Source organism: Heptranchias perlo, chromosome 28 (genome assembly GCF_035084215.1).
Source record: "Heptranchias perlo isolate sHepPer1 chromosome 28, sHepPer1.hap1, whole genome shotgun sequence".
Taxonomy (NCBI): Eukaryota; Metazoa; Chordata; class Chondrichthyes; order Hexanchiformes; family Hexanchidae; genus Heptranchias; species Heptranchias perlo.
The window spans coordinates 1,051,566-1,078,397 of NC_090352.1; the positions used below are offsets into that span (position 1 = coordinate 1,051,566).

General features: G+C 47.6%; 1 protein-coding gene across 4 annotated transcripts in view; it reads left to right on the forward strand.

Moving 5' to 3' along the window:
• LOC137344771 (collagen alpha-1(XXVI) chain) overlaps positions 1–26,832 on the forward strand; it is a 579,410-nt gene that overhangs the window by 497,720 nt on the left and 54,858 nt on the right. For all 4 annotated transcript variants that reach the window (XM_068007902.1, XM_068007904.1, XM_068007903.1 and 1 more), the window contains 3 exons: positions 5,801–5,896; positions 8,537–8,580; positions 11,332–11,385. In XM_068007902.1, the coding sequence (XP_067864003.1) occupies positions 5,801–5,896; positions 8,537–8,580; positions 11,332–11,385 (194 nt within the window). The remainder of the gene's footprint in view (positions 1–5,800; positions 5,897–8,536; positions 8,581–11,331; positions 11,386–26,832) is intronic.

The window sequence follows — 26,832 nt, forward strand, 5'->3', positions numbered from 1 at the left end:
AGCTGATTGAGAACAATGACAGCCTCCAGTGCCAGTTCTACCACTCCAAGCTCGAGGGGCTGAATAACCTATTCCTGTTCCTATGTTCCAGGTGAGTCAATCATCACCTGCGGATCTGGCTGGCTCAGGCATCGAATTCCAGAGTCTGACTCAGCCAGCTCCCCTCCCCTCCCCTGGTGAGGGAGATAGTCATGAGGTGGTCAATGGACAACTGACCGGTATCAGGAGCTTTTGACCAGTACCACGATGAGCAGCACGGCCCCCACATCAAATGTTGAAAGAGAATCCCGTCTTAAGCACAGATAGTAAAGTGACTCAACTCAACGTCTTGCTCATATCAAACTTTGTGAACCATTCAGGTCGTATTCTGAAGGTGCTCAACTTTCCAGAGCCAATTTGACATTTTATTGATTTGAACATTTTGACCTTCCTGACGTGTTTCAACAATCAAATGAAAAGACGAAGGAACTCAGCCACTTTTTACATCGAATTACATCGAATGTACAGCACAGAATCAGGCCATTCGGCCCAACTAATCTATGCTGGTGTTTATGCTCCACACGAGCCTCCTCCGACCCCTACTTCATCTAACTCTATCAGAATATCCTTCTATTCCTTTCTCCCTCATGTGTTTATCTCGCTTCCACTTAAATGCATCTATGCTATTCACCTCAAACACTCCTTGTGGGAGTGAGTTCCACATTCTAACCACTCTCTGGGTAAAGAGGTTTCTCTTGAATTTCTTATTGGATTTATGAATGACCATCTTATATTTGTGACCCCGAGTTTTGGACTCCCCCACGAGTGGAAATATCTACTCTTGTTGTTAGAATTATGATGAGTACTTAAAGAGGAACAAATTTGTCTCCTTTCAACAAGTCGCCTCCTCAGCAGCACAACCCATCCTGAGCCAAGAGAAGCTCAGCCATCTTGTGTGGAGCTGACAGAAGCCACATTCCCACCGCCTCTTTCTCCTGCACAGCAATCGGGTCCAGCTGGGTTTTCTTTTGCCAGCTGACTTTTGGCAAGTTGTCCGCATATAATAAATATCTCAAAATAAAGTTTGAGAGGAGATACGTATTAATAACGCAAGGAAACCAGCGGCAGTAATTTCCACAGGAGATCGGGGGAAGGGGGTGGAGTGAGAACCGCGGTGAAACGGTGTTAATGGCCCTTTACACCGTCTCTCTAGGGTTATCGCCGATCTCACGCCAGCGTTACGGTCAGAGATGGACACTGTTATGTGCTTACCCATCAGGTGCTGGGCAGACAGTGCCCCACATCATGTGGCACCAGCAGCCATTGCCCAGTGGCGTTATCACATGCTGAGAATCGATTATTGAAGCTGTTTACAGGGGCAACATCTTCATGGCAGCAATCTTTGACAGACTGAGCGCACAACACGAGGGTACTGCAAGATTCTGGGGGGAATGGCCCTGCCCATTAACCCCAGTATCGCTGGCAGACATGGCAGGCACACACTGTGCCTTATAACACTCCTACTGTGGCAGAAGCCTGAATAAGGCTGAGCTGCTGTTCATTGTGTTCATTTCAACCCCTGCATTTGCACAGAAGAGAGCAGGCTACTGATTCTCTCAGATAATGGTGGTGTCCAGAGATCACAGGAGCTGTTTTGATGACTGCTCACTGGAAGCGCTGATAACAGAAGTAAGGGACAAGAGGGCAGTTATGTGGAGCTGATGGATAGCTTCCCCGAGAAGCACCTAGCTCAGCAAGCTTGGGAACAAATAGCAGAAGGAGTACAGGGCTTCATTGATGCTACACGTCAGGGCCCCCGGCGACAACCCCGTGGCTTATATCAATGGAAAAGGCTTTAATCCCATTAATGTGCAGGTGGTGTTGGACCATTGGAATGAAATAATGCACCATGCACAATGCATTGCCACCATCTCCTGAAGGAGCAGGCAGACTGACTGCTCGGGGCTGAGGATAACCATTGCATCCCTGACTACTGACCTGTTGAGAAACCCTTGTAGAGGTGCAGAGGAGATGGATCAGAATGGTTCCAGGGATGAGGGACTTCAATTATGTGGCAAGACTGGAGAAGGGGGGATTGTTCTCCTTAGAGCAGAGAAGGTTAAGGGGAGATTTAATAGAGGTGTTCAAAATTATGAAGGGTTTTGATGGAGTAGATCGGTAGAAACTGTTTCCAGTGGCAGGAGGGTCGGTAACCAGAGGACACAGATTTAAGGCAATTGGCAAAAGAACCAGAGGGGAGATGAGGAGAATTTTTTTTACGCAGTGCGTTGTAATGATCTGGAATTCACTGCCTGAAAGGGTGGTGGAAGCAGATTCAATAACTTCAAAAGGGATTTGGATAAGTACTTCAAAAGGAAAAATTGCAGGGTTATTGGGAAAGAGCAGGTGAGTGGGATTAATTGGATAGCTCTAACAAAGAGCTGGCACAAGCACAATGGGCCAAATGGCCTCCTTCTGTGCTGTATGATTGTATGAATCTCAGAAACAGCCATGGGATGCAGAGAGGATGCCTCCACCTGAATTCTGGTGGAATATTCCTTTGGTGTAATGAAGCAAATTGTATTATTTGGGCTGATGAGGGTGATCGTCCTCTATAGCCTGAACATGGTCTCCAAAATCAGTTGTGTCTGCTGCATCTTGCACAGTTTCATCATCCAGAGAGGATTAACCATGGGACATGGGACTCAATCCTTGTCAGAGGAGGAGGAAGGAGAAGTGAAGATGACACACAACCTGGGGGATTCGTGCATCAATCGTTGATTGACAGGACTTGCACCTTAGTTTGTACTTCGACCCCTGCACAAACAGTCTTATTGGGCACAATACAGTGACCATGTGACCACCATTATAATCAGCTTCACCTGAACTACAGCACATGACCATCCACCTCTCACCTGCTATCTTAGAAGGCCTTTCGCAAAAGAAATCTCAGGACCATATTGAAGTAAAGTGCAACCAGTTTATTTCCCTATCAGTCTTCTGTGTCTGTGCTTTACTCTTTGTTTCCCCATTGCTTCCCCTTGGTGACAGTGTCTTCTGCTACCGAGTCTAGTTCTCCTTCGAAGTGCTACCACGGTGGGGAGGCTAATTTGGTCACATCCTGCTGCTCAGTGGGGGCCTGATGGGATTGCTGTGTCCTGGTACCTCTTTGTGTTGGGACAAGAGATAACATCAGGTCTCAGCGGTGTTTGTGAGAGAAACAGTATCTGCACTTTGGGCCTATGTCCTTGAGGACCTCTCATAGATTTGCCACGTGCTGCAGCATGTATTGCAGGTTTACGTTTGCCTCATGCATTGCTGCACTTCTGCAGAGGCTCTGACATTCCAATTCAGGGACCCGGAACATTCTCAAAAGACGGCACGAAGCAGTCCTGAGGATTAGGGAGCGCCCCTCTATAGGTAGCCCTGTGGGGTGAGAGTGCACTAACTGCCTCTCAGCTGCTCCTCAAATGTGCCTAGTAATTGGCCGTGTGCTCCCTGCCTGAGTGAATCTGCCTAGCGACTGAGCTAGTGCTTGAGTGGTCAGGAGATGGAGCGGGTTCCTGATGCAATCTCAGAGCCCTGTATAAACAGTGAAAAGGAAGGTGTGTTACCCTAGTGTTTGTATGAAATGACTGGGCAGGAAGTTCCAATGCTAGTTCATCGAGTGCTGCACCACCATTGCTGCACAGAATGAACCTGAAAGATGGAAAGAAGAAAGAACTTGCATTTCTACAGCGCTTTTCATGACCTCAAGATGACCCAAAGTGCTTTACAGCCAATGAAGTACTTTTGAAGTGTAGTCACTGTTGCAATGTAGGGAACGTGGCAGCCAATTTGCACACAGCAAGATCCCACAAACAGCAACGTGATAAATGTTTTGGTGATGTTGATTGAGGGATAAATATTGGCCAGGACGTCAGGGAGATCTCCCCTGCTCTGTATCTGTACCTGGAGCACTGGGTACTATTCTGGGCACTGGTATGACCACACCTGGAGTACTGGTTACAATTTTGGATATTGGTACGGCCACATCTGGAGTACTGGGCGGTGAACGTGTGGAATGGACCATCCAGAGAGTGTAGAAAAATGTCAGGGAGAATCGGATGGCTATTTGATGGAGTGGGAGATTGGGTGACTGGGAGAGTGGGTGACTGGAGGAGTGGGTGACTGGGAGAGTGGGTGACTGGGAGAGTGGGTGACTGGGAGAGTGGGTGAGGGGGAGAGTGGGTGACTGGGAGAGTGGGTGACTGGGGGAGTGAGTGACTGGGAGAGTGGGTGACTGGGAGAGTGAGTGACTGGGGGAGTGGGTGACTGGGGGATTGGGTGATTGGGGGAATGGGTGAGGGGGAGTGGTGACTGGGGGAATGGGTGATTGGAGGAGTGGGTGACTGGGGGAGTGGGTGAGGGGGAGTGGTGACTGGGGGAATGGGTGATTGGGGGAGTGGGTGACTGGGGGAGTGGGTGAGGGGGAGTGGTGACTGGGGGAATGGGTGATTGGGGGAGTGGGTGAGGGGGAGTGGCGACTGGGGGAATGGGTGATTGGGGGAGTGGGTGAGGGGGAGTGGCGACTGGGGGAATGGGTGATTGGGGGAGTGGGTGATTGGGGGAGCGGGTGACTGGGGGAGTGGGTGATTGGGGGAATGGGTGAGGGGGAGTGGTGACTGGGGGAGTGGGTGATTGGGGAAGTGGGTGAGGGGCAGTGGTGACTGGGAGAATGGGTGATTGGGGGAGTGGGTGAGGGGGAGTGGTGACTGGGGGAGTGGGTGATTGGGGGAATGGGTGAGGGGCAGTGGTGACTGGGAGAATGGGTGATTGGGGGAGTGGTGACTGGGAGAATGGGTGATTGGGGGAGTGGGTGACTGGGGGAGTGTGTGATTGGGGGAATGGGTGATTGGGGGAGTGGGTGATTGGGGGAGTGGGTGACTGGGGGAGTGGGTGATTGGGGGAGTGGATAAGGGGGAGTGGATGAGGGGGAGTGGCGACTGGGGGAGTGGGTGATTGGGGGAGTGGGTGACTGGGGGAGTGGGTGACTGGGGGAGTGGGTGATTGGGGGAGTGGGTAAGGGGGAGTGGATGAGGGGGAGTGGCGACTGGGGGAGTGGGTGATTGGGGGAGTGGGTGACTGGGGGAGTGGGTGACTGGGGGAGTGGGTGATTGGGGGAATGGGTGAGGGGGAGTGGTGACTGGGGGAATGGGTGATTGGGGGAGTGGGTGAGGGGGAGTGGCGACTGGGGGAGTGGGTGATTTGGAGAGTGGGTGACTGGGGGATTGGGCGATTGGGGGAGTGGGTGACTGGGGGAGTGGGTGACTGGGGGAGTAGGTGATTGGGGAAGTGGGTGAGGGGCAGTGGTGACTGGGGGAATGGGTGACTAGGGGAGTGGGTGAGGGGGAGTGGGGGAATGGGTGATTTGGGGAGTGGGTGAGGGGGAGTGTGTGATTGGGGGAGTGGGTGATTGGGGGAGGGGGTGTTTGGGGGAGTGGGTGATTGGGGGAGGGGGTGATTGGGGGAGGGGGTGATTGGGGGAGTGGGTGATTGGGGGAGGGGGTGTTTGGGGGAGGAGGTGATTGGGGGATTAGTTTTAGGAATTGGCCTGATGAACTGTGGGATCTCCTGTCCCTGTAACTTTCCTATGGGGATGGTAACGGAAGCTTGGGAGCAGGTTGTGGGTTTGCCCTCTGAGATGCTGAGGGGAGAGACTCTGAGGGAGAGAAAGGAGGAAGATGAGATTAATATAGCGTGTGATAATAATTATACCACAATAATGGGCTGTTTGTGAGCTTTCGCCCATTTACTCCCATTCATTGATTTTTCTTCCCAGGCCCAGCTGAGGAACCACTGCCTGGCACTGGGACTGACACTGTGCTGAAAGGCCTTCCAGGGCCTGTGGGCAAACCGGGCCCAGCTGGATCCCCAGGTAATGGCACTGTTACTTCACCTTTACAAATGGCCTTAGGGAATCTTTTTAATCAGACTGTGATGTAAAGTAATGATCACTTGGCAGGAACAGCTGGGTTCTGGGTGAATGCATTGAGTGTTCTGCTCGGTTGTAAGATGACACTTTTCTGCTATTGCACTTCTGGGTTGATCACACACAGTGAGAATGCAGCAGTTCTTTGTGACTTTAGCAATGTATCTCCATGAGGGGCCAATGGAGGAGCAATCGTGGGCTCATATTCTCACATCTCAAATCTCCGGTCTCAGCTGTGTCATCGTAGGGAGGGCATAGCCGAAACCCAAGGTTGTCCCCACAGAAACGAGGCAGTTTGGGGGAGAGTCACCCAGGGGGCATCACTTAGCAGCCAGCTTTACAGTGCGTCTGTCGGAGCCTCAGCCGCAGGAACCCCTCCCACTGTCCCAGCTGGGGACTGTATGTGGTGATGGGAGTCAGTGAGAAAAGAGATGGGGAGGAAATAGAAAACTACCTGAGTGGAATATAAAAATACCCGGGGGACTAAGTTTGATACCAAGTTAGTAATACAAACTGTGAGGAAGAATGAAGGTGGATGTAAACAGAAAGACTGGCATTTCTACAGCGCCTTTCATGACCTCAGGACATCCCAAAGTGCTTTACACCCAATGAAATACTTTTAAAGTGTAGTCACTGTTATAATGTACGAAATGCGACAGTCAATTTGCACACAGCAAGATCCCACAAACAGCATAATCTATTTTAATGATGTTGATTGGGGGATAAATATCGGCCAGGACACCGGGGAGAACGCCCTGCTCTTCTTCAAAATAGTGCCATGGGATCTTTAAATTAACTTGAGAGGACAGACAGGGCCTCAGTTTCATAGAATCATAAAATGATACAGAAGGAGGCCGTTTGGCCAATTGCTGGCTCTTTGAAAGAGATATCCAATTAGTCCCACTCCCCCACTCTTTCCCCATAACCGTGCAAATTTTTCCCCTTCAAGTATTTATCCAATTCTCTTTTGAATGTTATTATTGAATCAGCTTCCACCGCCCTTTAACGTCTCATCCAAGAGATGGCACCTGTGACAGTGCAGCACTCCCTCAGTACTGCACTGGGAGTGTCAGCCTGGATTATGTGCTGGACGGGCCCAGCTCTGAGTGGTTACCATTTAAAGTTAATGTAAATCCTTGTGGAGAACTATTGACGTCAGAAGATCTCGAATTGTATATTTTAATGAGGTTCCTGCCTGTTGCTGGCCCTCCATTAGACCATCTAATCAGACGGAGATCCTTTCTTTATGCCGTTAGACCAGGAATGTGAGCACTGCATGGCTTCACCACTGGGCACAGCCTCTGTTTCCTGCCCTTACACTTACTCCGCCAATTACTGGGTTCTGAAAGCCTCTGCTGTTGCTCTGACTACCCTTGGAAAAGGCTGAAATATCCATTTCAAATATTTACTGCCTTTTAATGGCTAATAGAATTTTTTGCCCATGTTTGCTTACTTTAAAGCAGCCACATCCCCTTAAAAGTTCCCAGCAACCCTTAACGGCAGCCCTTTCAGAGCTGTTGACAAGTAATTTGCTGCCCCAGTGTCTCCCAGAGAGCTAACAGCAAGTGGCCCAATAAGAGCTGAAGCAAATTAACTGAGCCTGACCCTGGAAGCTCCTGCCAGAGTTCCCTCTCTCGGCAAACATTAAACTCGCTGCTCCCGATTCCCACCTGCTCCACAGACTAGACAATCTGTACCACTATCTTTATGTAAGTTACACCAGCCACTATCTTGGCCTCATTCAGGAAAAAAAATCTTCTATTTGTCCAGTAGCAAGAGCTTGATTTCTGGGGTGAGTTTCAGTACTTGAATTAGTAAAGCTCACCTCTTATTAGGGTTGTAAGTAATCTTAAGTAGAAGGACTCTCTCCTGGTCTGGCACTGAGCAAACGCGGGCTACAGATCCTGAAATAGGTGCAGTTATATCAGCAATTGTCCATTGCGGAATAGTCACTAAATGTGAGCATTCTGCTGTTGTTTGATGCAGAACATTCTGGAATTAAGCAGCAATTGAGGTGCAAAGTGGAAATCATAGAATCATAGACTCTTACAGCACTGAAGGAGGCCATTCGGCCCATCGTGTCTGTGCCGGCTCTTTGAAAGAGCTATCCAATTAGACCCACTCCCCCTGCTCTTTCCCCATAGCCCTGCAAATTTTTCCCCTTCAAGTATTTATCCAATTCCCTTTTGAAAGTTATTATTGAATCTGCTTCCACCGCCCTTTCAGGCAGTGGATTCCAGATCAGAACAACTCACTGCATAAAAACAAATTCTCCTCATCGCCCCTCTGGTTATTTTGTCAATTATCTTAAATCTGTGTCCTCTGGTTACCGACCCGTCTGCCAGTGGAAATAGTTTCTCCCAATTTACTCTATCAAAACCCCTCATAATTTTGAACATAATTTTGTACTATTTTAAATAGTAAATATAAAAGCTGATAAACAAAAATGACACTGGAAATAAGAATCCTAACAGAGTAAAATAATTTTTGAATGGGTGAATGCAAATGTTCTGAGACTGTTCCTCACTAGTCTTTTCTGGCACAAATAAGATTAATTAAATGTTTTGTTGTTAATTGTATATCTAGGACTTCCTGGACCTCCTGGATCGTCCGGGCAATCTGGACCAAAAGTGAGTCTTTTCATGTTTAGTTGCTTTCTTCAAGTTCAACAGCAGTCATAGCGATATGTAAAAAAGCTACACCTGGGCAGCCATTTGGTCAAAAGTATTGGGGCTGTATCTGACATCGTGCAGAGTTTGGTCCCCTCTACTCAAGGCTTCAGGCCTACCCAGCGATGGTTCACTGAAAACTGTCCCTTCAATTGACAGTTAAGGACATTTGTTCCTAACGCTCCTTCATCGATCGGCTTTCCCTTTGTGGAATTCCAGGATTTTGATTGGCGTTTTGGCAATCACCTCCTGCTATTGTGGCCGTTTATAATTGGGCCGTAGATTTATAGTGACGGAGTAAGTGAAATTCCGTTTTTGTGAGAAGGGATTTGAGGATTTGTGCAGGTTTTGAGGATCACATTTGGTGATTTTGTCCATTTTTCTGTGTAAACTGCAGGCTAGTGACCTTACAGAAAGCGCTGTAAAATGCAAGCTGATAAATTCAACCATTGTTACCAATAACAGCTTAATCCCCCCCCCCCCACCTCTCATCGGCTTGGAACAGGGTGGGTTCAGGTCCGATGCTCAATTTACACTCTGCACAATTTTACGCTCCATTGACTTCAATCGGGTGTCCGACCCAAGTCCGCCCAGTTCTCGCCGCGCAGGTTAGGTTAAAATCAGGGTTTCTCTCTCCGTTTGACAGAATAGCTTATGGTCTTGACTGGGCTGTGTCCAACCACCTTGGATTAAGCTGTTATTGGTAACAATGGCTGAATTTATCTGCTTGCATTTTACAGCGCTTTCTGTAAGGTCACTAGCCTGCAGTTTACACAGAAAAATGGACAGAATCACCAAATGTGATCCTCGAAACCTGCACAAATCCTCAAATCCCTTCTCACAAAAACAGAATTTCATTTACTCCATCACTATAAATCTACGGCCCAATTATAAACGGCCGCAATAGCAGGAGGTGATTGCCAAAACACCAATCAAAATCCTGGAATTCCACATAACCAAACCAGTTGCTCAAGTAAACTTTCCACTGGAGCCCTTCCCCCTCCCCCACCCCCGTCAGTCACCCAACAAGCAGAGCTAATGAATAGCTGACACGGATAATGGGCCAAATGGCCTCCTTCTGTGCTGTAAACGTTTATGGCTCCACACCCTTGTTGTAAACCCTACCGCCAGGCTTCTTCACACGCAAGGAGCCCGACAGTCAGCCAAGGAGGGACGTGAGGTGGGAGCTGGGGGGATGATCACATTGCAACACTGGGTCTGCACCTACTCCAGAAGTAGACCTAGTGACATAACCTTGGAAAGCCTCAGGAAATCCTGGGGCAGTGTAGTTGATAATGAGACTCTGCCTCTTTTTCCTTTCCATTGCACCAGGGAGTTGATAGGAGCATCCTCCCTCGTCAGTCACCATAAGCCAGTGGCTCTGATCATCAAGTCAGGAGGAGGGGAATCGTCGGTTTCTATGGAAGGGTGAGCCGGATGGATCAAAAGCCTCCCTTATCAATGTGTCAACTTGGCTCAGTTGGTAATACTCTCACCGTTCAATCAGAAAGCGAGAGTTTCGATCCCTGCTGCCCATAATCTAGGCTGACACTCCAGTGCAGTACTGGGGCAGTGCTGCATTGTTGAAGGTGTCGCTTTATGGAAGAGATGTTAAACGGAGGCCCAGTGTGCCTGCTCCTGTTCAGGTGGATGTAAAAAATCCCAAGGGGCTATTCAAAGAAGAGCAGACAGTTCTGGTATCCAGGCCAACATCCCTCCTCAACCCACACCATCAAAACCTACAGATTAACAGATCACTTATCTCAGTTGCTGTTTATGAGACTCAGATCTTGCACTTTCTAACCAAAGAACAGTGACTGCACTTCAAAAGTAATTTACTGGATATGAAATGTTCTGGGATATCCTGAGGACCTGACAAGGCACTGTACAAATGAAAGTTCTGTCTGACTTATTGCTGTGACCATCCAACTGATGGACTGAGAGCCATGAAGGTTGCATTGAATATCAATGCTACAGAAACATTTTCTAAAGAAAGAAAGAACCTTCATTTATATAGCACCTTACCACATCCTCAGGACATCCCAAAATACTTTACATGCACTTTTGGTAAACATGGCACCTAATTCACACCATTCAAGCTGATACAGACAGCAACAAGATGAATGGCCAATTAATATATTTGGTTGAGAGAAGAATGTTGTCCAGGAATAAAAGAAGAACTCTCCTGCTTTTCTTCAAATTGTGGCATGGGATTTTTTACACCCACTTGAGCAACAGATGAGGCCTTGTTTAATGTCTCATCTCAAAGACGGCACCTCCGACAATGCAGCACTCCCTCTGTACTGCACAGTATCGGCCTGGAGCTTAATTCTGTAGTGAGGCTTGGGCCTACAACCAACTGGTTCAGTGCTACCAATTGAGACAACACACTAGGCTAAAGCTAACGTGACAAATGTTCCTTATTTACTACCACCACATGACAACACAAAGTGTATCAATAATATCATCGGAAGACTAAGAACATCAAATAAATCCAATACCGGCACCTAGTGAAGGAACTGCTGTCTGACGATTATGAACTAACTTGGTTTCATTTTTTCCGAGATACCTGACTATTTATTCTTAATGGCTTCTTTTAAAATGCAGGTTTGATGTTGCTATCATTGGAGAAATTGCATTATTAAATGTACTTGCTGACATTCAATATAAAGGATCAGATTTATAAGAATATGTGTTTGTTTTTTATTCCAGGGCAGCCCAGGGAACTCAGGACTGCCAGGTCGGAAAGGTGATCCAGGTGACAGAGTAAGTGCAGTCTTCTAAACCTCCCCTTATTACCCACTGATTGGTTCCATTACAGTAAAGCCCAGGAGATTTTATTGGAAGGGATAATGCACTTTATCCCCCAGGCAAATGATCAAACGCTAAGAGAGAAGGTTTCATCTGTTTGCAACTTATAGCAAAATTATAAACATGCTCCATGTGCTCGATTTCACTACTATTAGTGAACAGAGAAAAGTTTTCCTAATTGTGGATATTTTCCACTTCGCTAATCTTAGCAAAAGCGAGTAGACACGGAGTAACCACATCTAGTTCTTTGGGTAAAAATAGCTAGTGATGGAAAATTTAACTTGGGTGTTGTGTGTGATCAGTATCCCAATCAACAAGAAATCTTGCTTAATGTATAAAGCTTTAGGTATAAAATAGTCACATGAGGCCAATATAGGAATGTATTTCTGTTTCGTGCCTTTTCTTTTCTTTGATATTTCTTCTCTCCAAGGTGTCTCGACTTTCTCTTCTGTCAGTTTGCGAGTTGACTCCTTTGTTCTTGCCTCTGGCTGATAATGTTAAGCCTGTTTCTAATTCTACAGATAAGATTGAATCCTCTGTAGGGCCCCAGTGTAAATGAAGTGTAAAATTCCTTCCTACATATGTTATCAGGCACCATGTACCTACGTATCCATCAGTTCATACATCTTAAATTTGGATTTCTAGCAAAGAAATAATGAATCTTACTATTTATTAAATGCCCTCTAACATTCAATAGGGATCGGTTCACTGCAGGTAGGTCGAGTAAAACTATCTCCGACTGCAGAAATACACTCGATCTACGTTTCTGATTATCTCACTACACCAACCTGCACAAACTGAGGCTTCTATTAATGTGATCTGACAGGAGGTTATGGATGGTAATAAGGTTCCCATGATCCCTTGAACATGCTGTGACTGATATTATTCATCTAATGTGGGCAAGTATGAGGTCATCCATTTTGGACCTAAGAAGAGGGATGGGAGGAGGCTCATGTGGAGCATAAACACCGGCATGGACCTGTTGGGCCAAATGGCCTGTTTCTGTGCTGTACATTCTATGTAATTCTATGTAATGTCCCTTTTATCCAACACAAAAAAAAGGAAATTCACCTGATATCTGGTTGTGTAACTAAAGAGCCCTTGTCTCCCCATGGGAATTCAGTAGATTATAGTCAGGGAATTCATGACCCCGTCCCCTGAATTTGATAAAGTTAATTAATTCCTGCTGAGTCGCACATTGATGCACATATACATGCTAATATATCTGATCTATTGTTATGATACATTGACCTGTACCTGTCCCATGACAGCCTGCCCTGCTATACAAACCATTTGTTTAATATGAATATCAGGTTTTGTTTGCTGTCTCAGTGTGGTAAGAAATTTGCTCTCTCTGTATTCAAAATCCAAAACTATTGGATAATCTCTGATCTAGTCACCAACAGTTATTCTATTGGATAATCTCTGATCTAGTCACCAACAGTTATTCTATTGGATAATCTCTGATCTAGTCACCAACAGTTAACTTGTATATCCAAATTTGCAGATGACATTAAATTAGGAGGGACAGTAAATAGCACAGATCTGAGCAGGAAGTTGCAAACAGACATAGACAGATTAAATGAGTGGGCAAAATTATGGCAGATGAAGTTTAATGTGGGCAAGTATGAGGTCATCCACTTTGGACCTGAGAAACATAAATAGGAGTATTTTCTAAATGGTGAGAAACTAGGAATTGTAGAGAAGCAAAGAGATTTTAAGCTGGTGGACAGGTACAAAAAGCAATTGAAAAGGCTAATAGAATGTTGGCCTTTATCTCAAAAAGGCTGGATCACAAAAGGGAGGAAGTGATGCTTCAGTTGTATAGAGCCTTGGTCAGACCCCTTCTGGAGTACAGTTCTGGGCATCACACTTCAGGAAGGATATGTTTACCAAGGAAGAAGATGCTGCCAGAGTCTCAGTAAAGGAAGATGTAGCTGAGATACTGGATGGGCTAAAAATTGATAAAGAAGAGGTACTAGAGAGGCTAGCTGTACTTAAAGTAGATAAGTCACCTGGTCCGGATGGGATACAGCCTAGGTTGCTGAGGGAAGTAAGGGTGGAAATTGCCGAGACACTGGCCATAATCTTCCAATCCTCCTTAGATTATGGGGATGGTGCCAGAGGACTGGAGAATTGCAAAAAAGGGTGTAAGGATAAACCCAGCAACTACAGGCCAGTCAGTTTAACCTCGGTGGTGGGGAAACTTTTAGAAACGGTAATACGAGACAGAATTAGCAGTCACTTGGACAAGTGTGGATTGATTAGGGAAAGCCAGCACAGATTTGTTAAAGGCAAATTGTGTTTAACTAACTTGATAGAGTTTTTTGATGAGGTAACAGAGAGGGTTGATGAGGACAATGCGGTGAATGTGGTGTATATGGACTTTCAAAAGGCGTTTGATAAAATGACCCATAATAGGCTTGTCATCAAGATTAAAGCCCATGGAATAAAAGGGGCAGTAGCAACATGGATATAGAATTGGCTAAGTGCCAGGAAACAGAGAGTAGTGGTGAACAGTTGTTTTTCGGACTGGAGGGAGGTGTACAGTGGTGTTCCCCAGGGGTCGGTACTAGGACCACTGCTTTACTTGATGTATATTAATGACTTGGACTTGGGTGTACAGGGCATAATTTCAAAATTTGCAGATGACACATGAAAGTGTAGTGAACAGTGAGGAGGATAGTGATAGACTTCAAGAGGATATAGACAGGCTGGTGGAATGGGCGGACACGTGGCAGATGAAATTTAACGCAGAAAAATGCGAAGTGATACATTTCGGTAGGAAGAATGAGGAGAGGCAATATAAACTAGAGGGCACAATTCTAAAAGGGGTACAGGAACAGAGAGATCTGGGGGTACATATCCACAAATCGTTGCAGAGGGTAGGGCAGGTTGAGAAAGTGATTAAAAAAGCACACGGGATCCTGGGCTTTATAAATAGAGGCATAGAGTACAAAAGTAAGGAAGTCATGATGAACCTTTATAAAACACTGGTTCAGCCACAACTGGAGTATTGTGTACAGTTCTGGGCACCGCACAGATGTGAAGGCCTTAGAGAGGGTTCAGAAAAGATTTACTAGAATGATTCCAGGGATGAGGGACTTTAGTTACATGGATAGACTGGAGAAGCTGGGGTTGTTCTCTTTGAAACAGAGAAGGTTGAGAGGAGATTTGATGGAGGTATTCAAAATCATGAAGGGTCTAGACAGAGTAGATAGAGAGAAACTGTTCCCATTGGCGGAAGGGTCAAGGACCAGAAGGCATAGATTTAAGGTGATTGGCAAAAGAACCAAAGGTGACATGAGGAAAAAGTTTTTCACACAGCGAGTGGTTAGGATCTGGAATGCACTGCCCGAGGGGGTGGTGGAGGCAGATTCAATCATGGTCTTCAAAAGGGAACTGGATAAGTACTCAAAAGGAAAAAATTTGCAGGGCTGCGGGGATAGAGTGGGGGAGTGGAACTAGCTGGATTGCTCTTGCATAGAGCCAGCACGGACTCAATGGGCTGAAAGGCCTCTTTCCGTGCTGTAACCTTTCTGTGATTCTATATTGGCCTTGGAGGTGGTGCAGCGCAGGTTTACCAGAATGATACCGGGGGTAAAAGGGTTAAATTATGAGAACCGTTTGCATAAACTTGGTTTGTATTCCCTTCAGTATAGAAGATTCAAGGGTGATCTGATCGAGGTGTTTAAAATGTTGAAAGGATTCGATACAGTAGATATAAAGAAATTATTTCCTCTGGTGCGAGAATCAAGAACGAGGGGACATAATCTTAAAATTAGAGCTAGGCCATTCAGGGGAGAAATCAGGAAGCACTTTTTCACACAAAGGATACTGGAAATCTGGAACTCTCTCCCCTAAAAGGCTGTGGATGCTGGGACGATTGGAGCTTTTAAAACCGAGATCCATAGATTTTTGTGAGGTAAGAGTATCAAGCGATATGGGGTAAATTTGAACAATGAGGCGGGATCTCAGTGGGGGTGGGGGGTCAATAAGCGGGTGGGAAACTGGGAAAATGTTTGTACTGTTGACCGGAGGTCACTGGTTACGGTTACTGGCTTAGTACAAAGAGGAGAAGAGTCAATTCTCTCTTAACTCTCAATTCGCTTTATTCACGCCGTTAGATCATATACATATAGCTTATACATCTGGTTAGATATAGACATGCAGTTTGCACCAGGTTATACAGTTTTATACCCAAACTAGGATCTAAACACACACCCACTAGGTTTCTGTGACACTCCCTGAGTGGTCACAGAATATAAAGGATAATACCCGAAAAGGAGAGATGACCCTGGCCAGGCGTTCCGTTCTCTCTCTCTTTCGACGTGGTCTCTACGTCCCTGACATCGGGTCTTCCACTTCAGCGATGGTTGGTCTCTGGAGTCTTCGCTCTGGCTCCACGCCCCAGATCCTTCATTCTTATTCCAAATCTTATCTCTTCAAGCTGTGCTGTCTCACTCTCCCTTTGGTTTAGGTTTGTTCGCCTAGTCTGTGTCTTCTCCTCATTGGCTCTGTCCCAAGGACTTAGGTAGCATTACCTCATTACACCTTTTCTAAATAAGGACTTGTGTCTTATCACATCTCCTTTGACTTTCACAAAACTTAGCTGATTCAAACCGGTTCCACCAGCTCAGGCCAGCGACTGAACTCAGGTTACTTCAGTTCAAAAGTTGCTTTTGCCTGTGTGTCAGCAGCTCGGAATCTCAGGTTACTGCAGCCCCTGGCCAACAGTGCGTGTTCTGGAGTGATCGCAACTCAATTGAAGGCTCTTAATTCTATTTCCGGGTTTTGGTTCTCCAAGCTGCACAGCGGGCGCACTGCGCGCCCACATGACACAATTTAAAAGCCACGATTTAAAGGGCCAGTGTGACAATGGATTTTGAAGGAGAAACGAGCAAAGAGCAGAATGGAAGGACATAGAGGAAAGGCAGCACCCAGGCTCTCAGACACCTGCCCTGAAGTACTACTGGCTGCTATGAGAAGCAGGAGGGAGTTGTTATGCCCAGGTGACAGGAGGAAGAAACCTGCTTCTGCCACCAAAAAGGTGTGGCTGAAGGTGGCAGACCAGGTCAGCAGCAGGAACACGGTGCCCAGGTCTTGGGTACAGTGCAGGAAGTGATTTAATGACCTAACCAGGTCAGGAAAAGTGAGTACAGTTACTTATTCATCTACATCCTGTGCTAAACAGCGGAAGCAACATGCTATAGACAGAGCTAAGCGATTCCACAACCAACGGATCAGATCAAAGCTCTGCAGTCCTGCCACATCCAGTCGTGAATGGTGGTGGACAATTAAACAACTAACGGGAGGAGGAGGCTCGTAAACATCCCCATCCTCAATGATGGCGGAGTCCAGCACGTGAGTGCAAAAGACAAGCGTTTGCAACCATCTTCATCCATCTCGGCCTCCTCCCGATATCACCACCATGACAGAAGCCAGTCTTCGGCCAATTCAATTCACTCCACTTGATATCAAGAAACGGCTGAGTGCACTGGATACAGCAAAGGCTATGGGCCCCGACAACATCCCGGCTGTAGTGCTGAAGACTTGTGCTCCAGGACTAGCCACGCCTCCAGCCAAACTGTTCCAGTACAGCTACAACACTGGCATCTATCTGACAATGTGGAAAATTGCCCAGGTATGTCCTGTCCACAAAAAGCAGGACAAATACAATCCGGCCAATTACCGCCCCATCAGTCTACTCTCAATCATCAGCAAAATGATGGAAGGTGTCGTCGACAGTGCTATCATGCAGCACTTACTCACCAATAACCTGCTCACCGATGCTCAGTTTGGGTTCCGCCAGGACCACTCAGCTCCCGACCTCATTACAGCCTTAGTCCAAGCAAAAGAGCTGAATTCCAGAAGTAAGGTGAGAGTGACTGCCCTTGACATCAAGGCAGCATTTGACCGAGTGTGGCACCAAGGAGCCCTAGTAAAATTGAAGTCAATGGGAATCAGGGGGAAAACTCTCCAGTGGCTGGAGTCATACCTAGCACAAAGGAAGATGGTAGTGGTTGTTGGAGGCCAATCATCTCAGCCCCAGGACATTGCTGCAGGAGTTCCTCAGGGCAGTGTCCTAGGCCCAACCATCTTCAGCTGCTTCATCAATGACCTTCCCTCCATCATAAGGTCAGAAATGGGGATGTTCGCTGATGACTGCACAGTGTTCAGTTCCATTCGCAACCCCTCAGATAATGAAGCAGTCCGAGCCTGCATGCAGCAAGACCTGGACAACATCCAGGCTTGGGCTGATAAGTGGCAAGTAACATTCGTGCCAGATAAGTGCCAGGCAATGACCATCTCCAACAAGAGAGAGTCTAACCACCTCCCCTTGACATTCAACGGCATTACCATCGCCGAATCCCCCACCATCAACATCCTGGGGGTCACCATTGACCAGAAACTTAACTGGACCAGCCATATAAATACTGTGGCTACGAGAGCAGGTCAGAGGCTGGGTATTCTGCGGCAAGTGACTCACCTCCTGACTCCCCAAAGCCTTTCCACCATCTACAAGGCACAAATCAGGAGTGTGATGGAATACTCTCCACTTGCCTGGATGAGTGCAGCTCCAACAACACTCAAGAAGCTCGACACCATCCAAGATAAAGCAGCCCGCTTGATTGGCACCCCATCCACCACCCTAAACATTCACTCCCTTCACCACCGGCGCACTGTGGCTGCAGTGTGCACCATCCACAGGATGCACTGCAGCAACTCGCCAAGGCTTCTTCGACAGCACCTCCCAAACCCGCGACCTCTACCACCTAGAAGGACAAGGGCAGCAGGCGCATGGGAACAACACCACCTGCACGTTCCCCTCCAAGTCACACACCATCCCGACTTGGAAATATATCGCCGTTCCTTCATTGTCGCTGGGTCAAAATCCTGGAACTCCCTTCCTAACAGCACTGTGGGAGAACCGTCACCACACGGACTGCAGCGGTTCAAGAAGGCGGCTCACCACCATCACCATTAGGGAAGGGCAATAAATGCCGGCCTTGCCAGCGACGCCCACATCCCGTGAACGAATAAAAAAAAAAGTGCATAACAGAGGCTCAGAGTCACGGACATCTGCAGCCTCCTTCATGCCGAGCTGCTCCCGGCTGGGCCCGAGCAGCATCTCCTTACCTGTCGCTATTAAAGTCACCACTGCCCTCAACTTCTTCGCCTCCGGATCATTCCAGGGTGCCACCGGGAACATCGCCGGGGTCTCTCAGTCGTGTGCATACAAGTGCATAAGGCAGGTCACCGACGGCTTGCTTCACAGGGTCTCGCACTACGTCAACTTCCCCATGGGTGACCTCAGCCAGACGGAGAGGGCAGTGGGATTCCACGCTGTGTCTGGCTTCCCACGGGTACAGGGTGTAATTGATTGCACCCATACAGCAATACGAGCACCTCCACACGAGCCAGGACTGTTCAACAGGAAGGGCTATCACTCCATCAACATTCAGCTCATTTGTGGGCACCGCAAAAGATTCCTTCACGTGTGCGCCAGATACCCTGGCAGCTGCTACGATTCCTTCATCCTCCGGGAATCCAACATCCCACCCCTCTTCCATGGACCGAACACCCTTAAGGACTGGCTCCTCGGGGACAAGAGATACCCCCTGCACACGTGGCTCATGACACCTCTGAGGAACCCCATCACTGAGCAACAGCGTCGATATAACGACAGCCACATCGCCACCAGGTCTACAATTGAGCTATAGAGCTGCTCAAGATGCGATTTAGGTGCCTTCTGGGGGAGCGCTTCAATTCACACCAGACAGAGTGGGAGCATTATAGTTGTGTGCTTTGCCCTGCACAACATGGCACAACAGAGAGGGGTGCCGCTTGAGGAGGCCCCATCCACATCTGCCACCCACATTGAGGAGGCGGAGGAGGAGGAGGAGGAGCAACCCATGGGCACAGCAGCGGCTCACCCGGCCGCTCGTGAGGCCAGGGAGTCACTGATATGTGAACGGTTCTCCTAACATCAGACAGTGTGAAGAGTCCAGTCCTCACCACCTGGATAGAGCAGCGCCCACACCAGCCCCCCCTCCCCCCGCACAAAACAGTCCTGCAACTACACATACACCCACTGTAGAGTGACCCAATGGGTGGCATCAACTGTCACCGTTCATGGTGAACCTCATGAAAGGGCCAGTCAAGAATGGCCAAGACGTGGCAGTAGTGGTGACAATAATAATATTTAATGAGATTTTAACAAAAAGCAAATAATAATAAAAAAACATGACCAACTATCAAACACCCTTGTGCATCCCCTTTGTGTTTACAAAACCTTCGCCTTTCTCTTCCGACTACTCCTACCTGGTGCATCCCCTGTAGCTGCAGCAGAGGTAGTGACAGGTTGCTCTTGTTCATGCCCTGACCGATTAGATGCTTTGGGCCGATGCCCTTTGGGTTTCGGTGCCCGTGAGGGCCTCTCCAAAGACTGCTCCACCTGCACCTGTGCAGGGGCAGACTCGGCCACCTGGAGAGGAGGCAGCATTGCGGGCACTGGTTGAGAGGGGGGCAACGGGTGAGACGTGGGAGCACTTTGAGTGGCGTCCCCACTTCCATGTCATAAGAACATAAGAACATAAGAACATAAGAAATTGGAGCAGGAGTAGGCCAATCGGCCCCTCGAGCCTGCTCCGCCATTTAATAAGATCATGGCTGATCTGATCCCAACCACAAATCTAAAGAACACAAGAAGTCGGAGCAGGACCCGGCCACATAGCCCCTGGGCCCTCTCCGCCACCCACAGGGCATTGACCGATCCGAACTCAGCTTCATGTCCAATTTCCTGCCCGCTCCCCATAACCCCTAATTCCCTTTACTTCGAGGAAACTGTCTATTTCTGTTTTAAATTTATCTAATGATGTAGCTTCCACAGCTTCCTGGGGCAGCATATTCCACAGACCTACCACCCTCTGAGTGAAGAAGTTTCTCCTCATCTCAGTTTTGAAAGAGCAGCCCCTTATTCTAAGATTATGCCCCCTAGTTCTAGTTTCACCCATCTTTGGGAACATCCTTACTGCATCCACCCGATCAAGACCCCTCACAATCTTATATGTTTCAATAAGATCGCCTCTCATTCTTCTGAACTCCAATGAGTAGAGTCCCAATCTACTCAACCTCTCCTCATATGTGCGCCCCCTCATCCCCGGGATTAACCGAGTGAACCTTCTTTGTACTGCCTCGAGAGCAAGTATGTCTTTTCTTAAGTATGGAGACCAAAACTGTATGCAGTATTCCAGGTGCGGTCTCACCAATACCTTATATAACTGCAGCAATACCTCCCTGTTTTTATATTCTATCCCCCTAGCAATAAAAGCCAACATTCCGTTGGCTTTCTTGATCACCTGCTGCACCTGCATACCAACTTTTTGATTTTCTTGCACTAGGACCCCCAGATCCCTTTGTACTGCAGTACTTTCCAGTCTCTCGCCATTAAGAAAATAACTTGCTCTCTGATTTTTCCTGCCAAAGTGCATAACCTCACATTTTCCAATATTATATTGCATCTGCCAAATCTCCGCCCACTCACCCAGCCTGTCTATATCCCCTTGCAGGTTTTTTATGTCCTCCTCACTCTCTACTTTCCCTCCCATCTTTGTATCATCTGCAAATTTTGATATGTTGCACTCGGTCCCCTCCTCCAAATCGTTAATATAGATTGTAAAGAGTTGGGGACCCAGCACCGACCCCTGTGGAACACCACTGGTTACTGGTTGCCAGTCCGAAAATGAACCATTTATCCCAACTCTCTGCTTCCTGTTTGATAACCAATCCTCCACCCATGCCAGAATATTACCCCCAATCCCGTGATTTTTTATCTTAAGTAATAATCTTTCATGTGGCACCTTGTCGAATGCCTTCTGGAAGTCTAAATACACTACGTCCACTGGTTCCCCTTTATCCACCCTATACGTTATATCCTCGAAGAACTCAAGCAAATTTGTCAGACATGACTTCCCCTTCATGAAGCCATGCTGACTTTGTCCTATTAAATTATGCTTATCTAAATGTTCCGTTACTGTCTCCTTAATAATAGACTCCAAAATTTTACCCACCACAGATGTTAAGCTAACTGGCCTATAATTTCCAGCCTTCTGCCTACTACCCTTTTTAAATAACGGTGTTACATTAGCAGTTTTCCAATCTGCCGGGACCTCTCCTGAGTCCAGGGAATTTTGGAAAACTATCACCAAAGCATCCACAATCCCTACTGCCACTTCCCTCAAGACCCTAGGATGGAAGCCATCAGGTCCAGGGGATTTATCCGCCTTGAGTCCCATTATTTTACTGAGTACCATCTCCTGAGTGATTTTAATCGTATTTAGCTCCTCCCCCCCGAGAGTCCCCTGTTTGTCCAGTGTTGGGATATTCTTAGTGTCCTCTACTGTAAAGACTGAAACAAAATATTTGTTCAGCATTTTTGCCATCTCCATGTTTCCCACCATTAATTTCCCGGTCTCATCCTCTAAGGGACCTATGTTTGCCTTAGCCACCCTTTTTCTTTTTATATAACTATAGAAACTCTTGCTATCTGTTTTTATATTTTTTGCTAATTTCTTTTCATAATCTAACTTCCCTTTCTTAATCAATCCTTTAGTTACTTTTTGCTGTCTTTTGAAGAATTCCCAATCTTCTATCCTCCCACTAAGTTTGGCTACCTTATATGTCCTTGTTTTTAGTCGGATACTATCCTTGATTTCTTTACTTAGCCACGGGTGGCTGTCATTTCTTTTACACCCTTTTTTCCTCAGTGGAATATATTTATTTTGAAAGTTGTAAAATAACTCCCTAAATGAACACCACTGCTCATGTACCGTCTTACCCTTTAATCTATTTTCCCAGTCCACTTTAATCAATTCCGCTCTCATACCATCATAGTCTCCTTTATTCAAGCTCAGTACGCTTGTTTGAGAATCAACCTTCTCACCCTCTAATTGGATATGGAATTCAACCATGTTGTGGTCGCTCGTTCCAAGGGGATCCTTAACTAGGACATTATTAATTAATCCTGACTCATTACACAGGACCAGGTCCAAGGTTGCCTGCCCCCTTGTAGGATCAGTTACATACTGCTCAAGAAATCCATCCCTGATGCACTCAATGAACTCGTCCTCAAGGCTGCTCTGCCCAATTTGATTTGTCCAGTTAATATGATAATTAAAATCCCCCATAATTATGGCTGTTCCCTTATTACATGCCCCGACTATCTCCTGATTAATACTTCTTCCAGCAGAGTTGCAACTATTAGGAGGCCTATATACTACGCCCACTAATGTTTTTTTTCCCTTATTATTCCTTATCTCCACCCAAACTGTTTCATTATCTTGATGCTTTGTCCCAATATCATTTCTCTGTATTACAGTGATTCCTTCCTTTATTAACATAGCCACCCCACCTCCCCTTCCTTCCTGCCTGTCCTTCCTGATTGTTAAATACCCTGGCATATTTAATTCCCAGTCGTTGTCACCCTGCAGCCATGTTTCTGTAATGGCCACAAGATCATACCCATACGTAGTTATTTGTGCCGTTAACTCGTCCATTTTATTACGAATGCTACGTGCATTCAGATAAAGAACTTTCAAATCTGTTTTGTGACGCTTAGTTCCTGCTTTTTCCTTTTTTAACACTTTACCTATTACTCCATACCTTCTGTCCCTTCCTGTTACGCTTTCCTCTCTCTCCCTGCTCAGGTTCCCAACCCCCTGCCACTTTAGTTTAAACCCTCCCCAACAGCACTAGCAAACACTCCTCCTAGGACAGCGGTCCCGGCCCTGCCCAGGTGCAGACCGTCCGGTTTGTACTGGTCCCACCTCCCCCAGAACCGTTTCCAGTGTCCCAGGAATTTGAATCCCTCCCCCTTGCACCATTCCTCTAGCCACGTATTCATTTGAAATATCCTCCTATTTCTACTCTGACTAGCACGTGGCACTGGCAGCAATCCTGAGATTACTACCTTTGAGGTCCTATTTTTTAATTTACCTCCTAACTCCCTATATTCTGCTTTTAGGACCTCATCCCCTTTTTTACCTATATCGTTGGTGCCTATGTGCACCACGACAGCTGGCTGTTCGCCCTCCCCCTCCAAAATGTTCTGTAGCCGCTCCGAGACATCCTTGATCCTTGCACCAGGGAGGCAACACACCATCCTGGAGTCTCGGTTGCGGCCGCAGAAACGCCTGTCTATTCCCCTTACAATTGAGTCCCCTATCACTATAGCTCTGCCACTCTTTTTCCTCCCAGCCTGTGCAGCAGAGCTACCCGTGGTGCCAGGAAGTTGGCTGCTGCTGCCTTCCCCTGATAAGTCATCCCCCCCAACAGCATCCAAAGTGGCATATCTGTTTGAGAGGGGGATGGACACAGGGGACCCCTGCACTACCTGCCTGCATCTCTTACTCTTCCTGGTGGTCACCCATTCACTTCCTGCCTGTATACCCTTTACCTGCGGTGTGACCAACTCGCTAAACGTGCTATCCACGAGTTTCTCTGCATCGCGGATGCTCCACAGTGAGTCCACCCGCAGCTCCAGCTCCGAGATACGATCGGTCAGTAGCTGCAGGTGGACACACTTCCCGCACACATGGTCGGCAGGGACACTGGTAGTGTCCATGACTTCCCACATCTTGCAGGAGGAGCATATCACGGGTGCGAGGTCTGCTGCCATGACTTGCCTTAGCTGAGTTACCCCTTTTAAATTACGTTGAAATTAGAAAATGTTAACTATACTAGGGACCTAGGTTCACTAAAAAAAACACTATCTGCTATAAAACCTGCAGATCTTCCCTTTCTTATTACTTTACTTACAGTAAAATGGTAGAAATACTCACCTGAACCTACTCACCAATCAGCTGCCTCCCCTGTGCCGCGTCACTTTCTGACTGGTGACGTCACCCCGAACTGCCGCTGGTCTCAGAGTCTCGCTCTCAGAGTAAGCTCCGGTCTCGCTCTCTCCGCGCTGTTTATATCCCCGCTCTGGTCTCGCTCTCTCCCGCCGCTCACCGCTCTCAGGTCCACTACCGCTCTGCAAGAAAAGCAAGGCAAAGCAGCACCTCCTTCCCCCACTTCACCTAACTCCCACACGTACCGAACTCTCAGCACACTGTGTAATATCCGCACACCGTGCAGTCCGCACTGACAGGCCCCTGTATTTCTACAGTTGAGACTCAGATGAGTCAGGCCTGCCCCACCTTCAGGGACCAATTGAATCTAGCTGACCAATTAACTTGCTACAGCAGCTCTCTGCTGAAGCCTGACAGAAACTTAGAAATTTAAACTTTTAAATTGACCTTAAACAGTTGAAGCAATATGCACTAGATTTAAAGAGATTAACCCTTCAACTCCCACACCTGACAGAAACTTAGAAATTTAAACTTTTAAATTGACCTTAAACAGTTGAAGCAATATGCACTAGATTTAAAGAGATCAACCCTTCAACTCCCACACGTACCGAACTCTCAGCACATGTCCCCTTTCACCATCATCCCTCTCCTGGGCCAGGCCCACACCACTCCTACCACTCTGCTGGACAACAGTTTGGAGGACATGTGTGAAGCCTTGTAAGGTCAGTGCTAGTGTATCTGCCTCCTGTTTAAGGCTGCAGAATGTTGTTCACTGTGAGTCCGAACGGCCATTGTCAGGGCCTCAATGGACTCATTGGTCAGCTGTGCTTGAAGCTCCATGGAGGCTAGCCTTCCCTCCATTGCAGATATTCCCGAACTTACCCACAACATGTCCCTGTGACAGTATCTTCTGTGCCACCATTCCACTCATGCAGGAGTTGGACTCCTCCATCCTCTGCGTGATTGTGGAGAGTGCGCGTGGCACCTGTTCCAGCACCTCGCAAATGTGCTGCTGCCCCTCGATCATTCTCATTATAAAGGATGGCTCCCAGGGTTCCACATCTGTGTCCAGCTGAGCAGAGCCTGGAGAGCAGTGCTCCCACCGACGCAGACTCTCCACAGCTGCCCCTGCCACCAGTGTCTGCTCGTAATCACATGTGTGTGGTGACTCACCAGGTGCCAACCCAACTAACTGCAGACTGGGACCCACCGAGGTGTGTGTATCTGCGCTGGTGGATGGCTCGCTCAGATGTGACGGTGCCCCCTCAGAGGCCGGCAGGTCCTCTGAGGAATCGCCCTCCGCCGTCACATCGGTCGCTGAAGGCCCTGTAAGAGAACAGAAGGCAATATTAAGCATCATCACAGATGTGTCATGTTGTGATGAGCATACTGAGGTGCTGAAGGTGGCAAGGCATGTTAACATCAATTGATATTGTGGCTGCTAAATGTTAAAGTTCTGTCACCAGACGTTTGTCGGATGCCAGTCTCAGCGTCCCCGACGGACAGGCACTCAAGAGTACGGCTCAGCTCCAGTGCCTCCTGCTCCGTGTCTGTGAGGACGACTATTTGTTGCGGCCCCCCTCTGGTCCTCGCCCTCTCCCGTGCAGTCTGGGCTCTCTTCTCTTATAAGGGGAGAAAGTACAGACACGTGAGTGAGTGATGGTGACGTGGCCAACTGATGAATGCATTGGTTTGGGTGAGGCTGACCGTGAAAGAGATGCATCAGAGGGTGAGTATGAGACAGAGCCATCACATTGTATGAGGATTGGGTTGAGTGGTAGGGGTTGCAAATGGAACTGAACACTGTGCAATCATCAGCGAACATCCCCATTTCTGACCTTATGATGGAGGGAAGATCATTGATGAAGCAGCCTATTTCTCTTAGCAGAGGGGTCAATAACCAGGGGGCATAGATTTAAAGTAATTGGTAGAAGAATTAGAGGGGAGCTGAGGAAAAAGTTTTTCACCCAGAGGGTGGTGGGGGTCTCGAACTCACTGCCTGAAACGGCAGTAGAGGCATTAACCCTCATTGCATTTAAAAGGTGCTTGGATGCGCACTTGAAGTGCTGTAACCTACAGGGCTACAGACCAAGAGCTGGAAAGTGGGATTTGGCTGGATAGCTCTTTTTCGGCCGGCACAGACACAATGGGCCGAATGGCCTCCTTCTGTAAATTTCTATGACTCTGTGATTCTAAAAGCACATAGTTGTGCAGGAGACAGCTAGCTACAAATTCTGCGTGACACACGAGTGCAGCATCGTGCAGGCCTGCTCCCAACCTGTCTAGGCAGCAAAAGCGTCCCTTTAAGACCCTCATGGTCCTCTTGATGACCACTCCTGTCCTCCGAGATTGTCCTCAGAGCCTGAAAATAGATGTGATGTTCCTCGAACATCTTTTAGGCGAGTGTCCATAAGTTCTCGTCTCCACGACTCCAAAGCCATGAGAAGCCTTCTCTCCAGCCTCCGCTGGGAAGGTGGCAGGTCCTCACTAACACTATCTAATTCCCCCTGGGCCAAGGTATCTGAGCCTGTGTATGAAAGCGATGCAG